This window comes from Pelecanus crispus, chromosome 1 (assembly GCF_030463565.1).
Source record: "Pelecanus crispus isolate bPelCri1 chromosome 1, bPelCri1.pri, whole genome shotgun sequence".
NCBI lineage: Eukaryota > Metazoa > Chordata > Aves > Pelecaniformes > Pelecanidae > Pelecanus > Pelecanus crispus.
In genome coordinates this window covers 23,411,789-23,420,115 of record NC_134643.1, presented here as the reverse complement: position 1 = coordinate 23,420,115, position 8,327 = coordinate 23,411,789, and the positions used below count along the sequence as shown (strand labels likewise).

General features: G+C 47.9%; 1 protein-coding gene across 1 annotated transcript; it reads left to right on the top strand.

Moving 5' to 3' along the window:
* Positions 1–1,862: 1,862 nt before the first annotated feature.
* LOC104028278 (secreted frizzled-related protein 2) lies at positions 1,863–5,084 on the top strand. The gene is made up of 4 exons (XM_009479273.2): positions 1,863–2,149; positions 2,696–2,865; positions 3,606–3,698; positions 4,774–5,084. Exons 1-4 carry the CDS (start codon positions 1,863–1,865, stop codon positions 5,082–5,084), a joined length of 861 nt encoding a protein of 286 aa, XP_009477548.1.
* Positions 5,085–8,327: the final 3,243 nt, after the last annotated feature.

The following is an 8,327-nucleotide window of genomic DNA, read 5'->3' as shown; positions in this document are numbered from 1 at the left end:
TTACTGAATTTTAGTAAGGCTCTTCACCTTCGTATGGAACACATGGAGCACCTGGCAGGGGGATGCTGCCATGAGGTGCTTCATCAGGCCTACCTGGTTAGGTATTCAGTTCCTCTGCTTTCAAGTGAGATAACGGATAGAGAGAAACCACATTTATTGGAAAAGACACAGAGCTAGCAACAAAACATGAAAAGAAAAACTGACAATTCTTTTAAATCTGCCTTTAGTTCCTGGAACCTTGCATGCTGTCATTTTTTTCTGGCTTATTTAAACAGATACTGTAATTTTCCCAGTAGCTTAGACTAAAGAAGACAGCTAAGGAGGAATCAATGGCGGTTTGTCATTGATTTCAAAGATGCTAGGATTAATAACCTAACGTTTAGGTGTAAACATGTAAACGATACGTAGCACGTTGTCTAAATGTGCTGCATCTAGGTATAAGCACAAAAAACTGCTCTTTCTGAAAAATGTATTTCAATCATCAGTAATACTAGCTGATGTACTGTTATGAACATACTCATTTTAGCCTAATAATCCAGCCAGATATTTTACAGTAGATCCACCTACGTATTATTAATATCTAAACATCTCTGCTAATAAATCATTTAATAAGAAACAGAAATAAAAATTAACACCCATAACTAATTGGAAAAACCTTTTCATCAGATAAAAAATTTCCACAAAATGTTTTGATCTTCAACTCTTTTAACTAATAATCTGACTTTTCTACTCATAATAGGTAAGCTACACATTTCTCAACCCCTCTGTCACCTTAACTGATTCCCCAACTTCTCTATAGCAAAGATCTGTTTATCAGTACTATACTAAGAACAGTAATGAACCTTTCAGTCAATAATTCTGTTAACTTTTAACTTAAGAAATTTAATACTAATTTTTGTGCTACAAACAGAAGTAGTACACATCTGGTATCATTTGCTTTCATACAGCTTCATGTAATTATAATTTGTTAATAAATAGGTGAAACGCTGCATTATCTGAGCAATTTTAAGTGTAGCCAGGTTCATTTGAAATGACAAAAATGTTTCTCCATATGTGCAACTGCCTTTTCACTCTGAATAAATACGGACAGCCACAATAGTCCTACAATATTTAACACACCACTGAACTTGAATAAATGGAAGATGAGAGTTCTGTAGCCATCTGATAGGCACATGCTCCAATCAGTAAAACAATTCTGTATTTTCGGGTGTCTATTAAAATTAATAGGAGTTGGGACCCTTAGCATGTCACAGGACAGGGATCCAAATTTCCAGACAAAATACTTGGTTAGTAGCGGGAGGCTGTCTCTTTTATAGCACTTGACCAAATAAAGAAAGTACCTCTTCTACATTGTAAAGCAGTGGAAGAGACGCGAGCAATTAGCACAAACAAAACATTTTCACTTGATAAGTCAATCTGGGCTGTTTTTTTCTGCCCTGTCAGCAGTGTCTGAAAACAAAGGAGACACAGCAGCCCCAGGAGACAGCTTGTCTGCCCAACCGTATTTTGGGGGATCTCTTAATTTGTTTTAGAAAGCACATAACAAACCTTCTAGGTGTCAAAATTTAATATGCCACATAGCACGCTGCAGCAACTGACACCGTGGGACACGTGAAAGGCTATACCAAATTGCCGTCTTTAAGGGAACTTACTTCTATACTTTTGTCTCCACCTCCCTGGTTATCACAACAATCCCTTGAATAGGCAATAAGACCTGGTCTTGTCGCGAGTGATTTGATAAGCAGTTGATAACCAATGGTTTATTAAGCTCTTGGGGTATATAAGCCACAAGGTTTTCAGTGTGCCCCTGCACTTGGGGGGTTTGACAGCTCCCTGCTCAGCCGCCCAGGAGTCACTGGAAGATGTTCTTGATCGCAAAAATACTTGTTTTTGCTCTGAGTGGTTTCCTAAGAGCGGCAACAGGCTTTGACATTGGATTATCCACGAAATGTGTAGTGATACCCAAGGAGATGGACATGTGCCACAAGATTGGGTACTCTGAAATGAGGCTTCCTAACCTGATGGGACACACAAGCATGGCAGAGGTTATCCTAAAATCCACCACCTGGCAGCACCTTGCGCACACGGACTGTCACCCTCACGTGAGGACATTCCTGTGCTCCCTGTTTGCACCCATCTGTTTAGATACGTAAGTACCACAGCACAGTACAAAACTCCAGCCTTTATTTACCAAAACAGGGATCAAATGAAATGCATGTTTATCGTAATCTAAGGGTGATCTCCACTTCATCTGAAATAATTCTGCTAACTTTTTCATACTTATCAGAAAGAAAAGTACTGAAAACCTATTCTGCTTCAACTTCAGTTTGCTTTGGGGAAATGAATGCTGTTGTCAAAGAATATCATGTTTTATTTTGTTACAGTTGAAATTTTATTCTTGTTAATTTAGGGTTGACACACGTATTACGAATAGAATCGGGCTCTCGCTGAAGCTTTTCTCAGGTTGCAATGAAAGCATTTTTTTAAAACTGTGACTTAATCCCGTAAGCACAGTCCAGTCCATGTACAGACCACTCACAGTTCGCACAGCTGCCGCTTCTAGAACTATATTATTGTTGAAGGATGTTAAGTATCAGCCAAGACGATGTCTTTGCACAGAAATCACTGTTGCAATAGTTTCTGTTATCACTGAGTGAGTTTAACTGATTGATCCTGGTATTTCCTCTGGCGACAGGTTTATCCACCCTTGTAGGAGCATGTGTGTTGCCGTCCGTGACAGCTGTGCCCCCGTGCTCGCCTGCCACGGACACCCCTGGCCTGACAGTCTGGACTGCGATCGATTCCCTGCGGACGAGGACATGTGCCTGGCATCTCTTACAAAGGAATATAAATACTTGCAGAAAGGTAGCTGGAAGATGCCGGAGGGGAGGGTGGCCCTACTCTGTGTTCCTGGGAATCAAGGAGATACAAGGGACACTGTTCCCAGACAGCCGGTGATTTTGTAAATGGAGTCCTGTCTATCCGTACTGCTTCATCCTGTTTGTCCAGATGGCAGGGGAAGTGCTAGTACTTGCAGTGTAAGCTGCAGGAGACCTCAGATGGTGTAAATCAGCATCGCTTCAATAAAATAAGTGTAGATAGGCTACGCTTAGATCGAGCGATTATCACCCAGCACACGGCTATGGGCAGTATCATACCCCCGACAACACACTGTATTTGCTTTATTTTGAGGTCTCTTTATAGACTTATTAATGGCCCTTATCACGGATAAATGGCACACCCGAATTCATATATTCACAATCCTAGTGCAGCTGAAGGCAGCATCACTGATAGAACCATCCACCTAACCCCTTCCCCACCCACCTCAGCTACAGTAAAAACAATACTGTATTTGATGCTGTATTTGATGCTGATCATTGAACTTGTTGGTCTGAACAAGGACTGAATGGGCATGGAAAATGAAACTTCTTTTCATCCCTAGCCATGTTTTCAGAGAAGTGTGCAGACCTTTACGTTATCACCGACCAATTGTGTATTTTCCCTGTCATCCCTGTGGTTAAACAGTGGGCTCTCAGCTTTGACAGCAGAAAACTAATACAAAAGATTCTAAAAGATAACAGTGAAACTTTGTCATTTCTTACCAGTCCTACCAAAGCCTGCCTGCCAGGCCTGCCCAGCAGTGGAGGAATTCTTTACGCACAAAAGAGTTCTTGAAGCTTTCTGTGACAGTAACTTCGGTAAGTCCTTGCTAATATGGCTGCTATTAAAGAGACTAACAGCTCCCCTTCTAAAATAACTGACAGTTTCTGCTGGGATTTCAAAGCCTTAATCCTAAGAGTTTGGCTGCTGACTTAACTTTAGGTTGTTTATCAGAATATGTTCTTTCTAATCAAAATATAAGGAGGGCTTATTTTGCATGAAAGATTTATTAATGGTCTATTTTATAACCAGATAGCCTTTCTGTTCCTGTCTAGTTGGCTACATTGCAGTACAACATGCTTTATGGAAAATATTTCTGGCAAAAGCAGCCAAACAAGTAGGTTTGCCTTTTATTAGTGGTTAAACCCAAAGTAAAGCTTTGTTTGTTCCACCAGTGAATGGCGTGTCCTTGTTACTTGTGTGCATGAGTTGTTGGTGATACATAGCTTACTGAAAAGGAGACTCAGAAAATCATATCAGTAAAAGAAATTCTTACCTCGTGTTGTCTTACTGGAGTGACAGACAATACTTTTGAGTTTGCCCTAGAAACTTCCTGCAAAGCCCTTTGAAGTGAGTGCAAAGACTCTCAGCGACTTTGGCTGGCTTTAGATCAGGCAGTATAAAGAAATTTCATGCTAAAAAGCATTGGTGGAGTCAAGTGGGGTAGGTAGATGCCTATAATGAAAAGGGAATATCTAAAAGGGTGCCATCAGCAAGCATTACTAGCAATTTTTGCTGAGGTGTTCACAACTTGGACAAAGTGAGTTTCAGGAGAATTGCTTGGGCAAGCTGGGCAGCCTCGTGGTACAAGAACACCACCAACAGCTTACAATATCTAATTATCCACAAAGTCTAACATACATGGTGATGGTAAAAATACATTATTCACCTTTGTGAAAAAATTCTCTACTATTCCATGAAAAAAAGTCTCTACTACATAACCTTTATTTTTAAAAAATATTTTAAAATGTATACTGCTGCTGGGGAAGGCTTTGCTGTACTCTATCAGCATAAATTATGATAGTATTTTTAAGGAATCATCCGGCTTTCATTGGTAGTGTTTCTGTATTTGAGTAAACAGAGTGACTTACATATTTCCTTTTTTTTCCTTAGCAGTCAAAGTAAAGCTGTCCAAAAGGAGAACAGTACTTGGTGACCAAGAGTATAACATTGAATGCCAAGTGGAATTCATTACCCAGGGTTCACTCTTGCCTCATGAAACTCAGAGTATGATACAACAGTGGCTGCTTATCAATGAAAACTGTACGCAGAGGATGACTCCGACCCACCGTCCCATGGTGTATCTCCTTGTGGGGAATATTGAAGAGGGCATCATTTCAGTAAATCAGGTTTATCGTTGGCAGAGGAGGGACTCCCAGCTGACTTTGGCCACTCAGAAGTGGAGACACCATAAATGCTTGTAAATAGCTATCATATTATTTGTAAAAAGATTATTATACTTCTCATGCCAAACCTATCTTGTAAATAGGAATGTACTATAAGTGAAATGTAAAGTCTTAATTTCCTTTTAAATTGTACTGTGAGTTGAACTTAAACCCCAGTGTTAACAGGCCTCCTTTCTGTACTGTTCCAGCTATTCACATCAAGTTCGAACTTGGCCGAGCATGTATAAATGTTTGAGTTATTGCAAAAATATTTTGTAATAAGTGCAAAACCTGGCATAAAACAGTTTTAATCCAGCTGGCTACCGTTAATGTATTTTTCTATACCGCCCGCTCTGCCATTTTCTCGAGTTACCTAAACTTTCCCTTGCTTAATGTTTCATTAATCCACCTCATTTTCTCCCATTATTTTAAAAGAAGGCAGCCCTCTGCTGGTCACTTTTGCTGGAATCAAAGTGGAATAAAGTAACGGTAGGAACAAGTAACTGGTAAGCACGATATGGCTGGCCCCGGCTACAAGAAGATTTAGTTACATTTTACAATGACAGAGCTGACAAGCATCTCACTGGTAACACCTGAGAGCATAGGCTAAACACAGGTTTTGAAACTTTTTACTCTTGTGTGACCATCTTGAACGTAACACAGTTCAACTGGAATCTAAATCGGGACCCCCCCTACTGAAAGGCCCCTTTTCATTTTCAGACACATTAAAAAAGGCAATGCAGAATCTTTACCAGTTGTCTAAGTGGACTGCAGGGAACTAATAGAGTGATAATATTCAAGAAATGCGAAATACTACAGTGGCCACTTGATTAGCATCCTCGTTGTCAGTGCAATACATTGACATTAAAGACCACATGAAGATGGACAGAACTTGACTTAGTTGTAGTTTTGTAAATATGTACGATAGACCCAAGAACAGGTAATTGATAATACATAAATTAGAAGCTATTTCAGTAATACAGTGTCTCTTATGGTAATATTTTCTTGAAAGAAATATGGGAAAAGCTTATGGTCAGTAGCTTTCTAAAAGTCCCATCTGTAATGCTCTGTGTTCCTGATAAGTCCCGGGTAAGTGCAGGTTTGTATGCACGCTCCTGATGACACCTGCTCCATCGCTTTCTACCATGAACTGGAAAACTAATAAAAACTGAGGAAGAAAAGCTGAAACAACCTATATTCAGTTTATGTTGTATAATGAAGTCACTGCTTAGAAAAAAAGTAGGTTGCTCAAAAGCTCAGTTCATTGGATCCTGCTGAGTCTGTGCTGGTCCCTGCAGGAAAACTGGCGAATATTCAGAGCAGCCTGCCACTGCTGCGGGGCTGCCGGCTGCCCGGGGGCTGCGGGGCTGCCCGGGGGCTGCGGAGACTGCCCGGGGGCTGCCCGCGGGCTGTGGGGGCTGCCCGGGGGGCTGTGGGGCTGCCCGGGGGCTGCGGGGGCTGCCCGGGGGCTGTGGGGCTGTGGGGGCTGCCCGGGGGGCTGCGGGGCTGCCCGGGGGCTGCCCGGGGGCTGCGGGGACTGCCCGGGGGGCTGTGGGGCTGCCCGGGGGCTGCGGGGGCTGCCCGGGGGCTGCCAGGGGGCTGCAGGGGCTGCCCGGGGGCTGCGGGGACTGCCCGGGGGGCTGTGGGGCTGCCCGGGGACTGCCCGGGGGCTGTGGGGGCTGCGGGGCTGCCCGGGGGGCTGTGGGGCTGCCCGGGGGCTGCGGGGCTGCCCGGGGGCTGCGGGGACTGCCCGGGGGCTGTGGGGGCTGTGGGGCTGCCCGGGGGGCTGTGGGGGCTGCCCGGGGGCTGCGGGGACTGCCCGGGGGCTGCCTGGGGGGCTGCGGGGACTGCCCGGGGGGCTGTGGGGCTGCCCGGGGGCTGCCCGGGGGCTGTGGGGGCTGTGGGGCTGCCGGGGGGCTGTGGGGCTGCCCGGGGGCTGTGGGGCTGCCCGGGGGCTGCGGGGACTGCCCGGGGGCTGTGGGGGCTGTGGGGCTGCCTGGGGGGCTGTGGGGCTGCCCGGGGGCTGTGGGGCTGCCCGGGGGCTGCCTGGGGGCTGTGGGGCTGCCCGGGGGCTGTGGGGCTGCCCGGGGGCTGCCCGGGGGCTGTGGGGCTGCCCGGGGGCTGCCCGGGGGCTGCCTGGGGGCTGTGGGGCTGCCCGGGGGCTGCCCGGGGGCTGCCCGGGCCCGTGTGCGGCCCGGCAGCCAGGGACCCGCCGGGGTCTTGTTACTCCGCAAAAATGAAAGAGTAATCATTTTCCTTCGAGGGTTTATTTCATTTCTCTTTACACGAGAGGGCACCACACAGTGCCGGGGCGTGGGTTTTGCTGCTCTTGCGTTTGCGATACACTAAGAACAACACCTGCGGTTGAACTCTCCTTGGCGTGAAAATGTACCTAGAGCCGTCGGGCCTACTTCAGAGCTCTGGCAAAGCAGCAGCTTGTCTTTGTCAGCCCCTCAAGCCCCCCCGTTACAGCCCGGTGAAAGGCGCAGCGGCGCTAGTGCCGGCCAAAATTCAATGTCGGAATTCAAATTCCGCTCCCACCGGGCCGCCCGCCGCGGGGCGGGGTCTCCGCTCGGCACTCCCAGAGCCGCCGCCGCGGGAGGGGCGGCCGGGCCGGGCCGGGCCGAGCCCAGACAAGCCGGGCCGGGCCGGGCCGAGCCGTTCCCGCGGCGGGGCCGAAGCGCTGAAGCAGGGCCCGCGTCGCTGAGGCGCCCCGGCCTCCCGCCTCCGCCGCCTCCGGGAGCCGGGGCCTGGCCGCGGCCCGCTCCGGGGCCTGGGGCGCCGCCGCCGTGGGCCCGGGCCGGCCCCGTGTGAGGCGCCCGGCGCTGCCCGGCGCTGCCCGGCGCTGCCCGGCGGGCGGGAGGCGCCGAGCTCCGCGGCCTGGGTAAGGTGTCCGGGCGGCCAGCCGTGCGGTGGCATCTCTCTCGCTTCGCATCGGTCTCTTTGTTTCTCTTACACCTCTCTCTCGGGTTTTTGAAAGACCGACGAAGTTTTACGCACAACAGATCCCTGTAATTGTTCTGTCCGTGGTGTATGGAATCCTATTTTTCCTACTTTGTGCCTTTCTAACTTAAGTTTTCCCAAGCAGCTGTTTTGTTTCACATGGTGGGATGGGCAGGCCTGGCGGGCCTGTGCTCGCATCCTCCACAGCCTTGGGACGGCCCTGAGCGTGGGCTAGAGGGGCTTGGGGAGATGGCGTAACCCCTTCGCCCGCACCAGAAACACCTGTGCCCAGGTTTTGAAAATTCAGAGAATTGTGAATCCCGCTGGCCTGCGTCCAGT

Bases quoted from the DNA above. Each gene is read 5' to 3' on its own strand.
- LOC104028278 (XM_009479273.2), top strand. From the start codon at position 1,863: ATGTTCTTGATCGCAAAAATACTTGTTTTTGCTCTGAGTGGTTTCCTA. The intron at 2,866-3,605 runs GTAGCTGGAAGA...ATTTCTTACCAG, and splicing joins ATATAAATACTTGCAGAAAG to TCCTACCAAAGCCTGCCTGC. The intron at 3,699-4,773 runs GTAAGTCCTTGC...TTTTTTCCTTAG, and splicing joins TTTCTGTGACAGTAACTTCG to CAGTCAAAGTAAAGCTGTCC.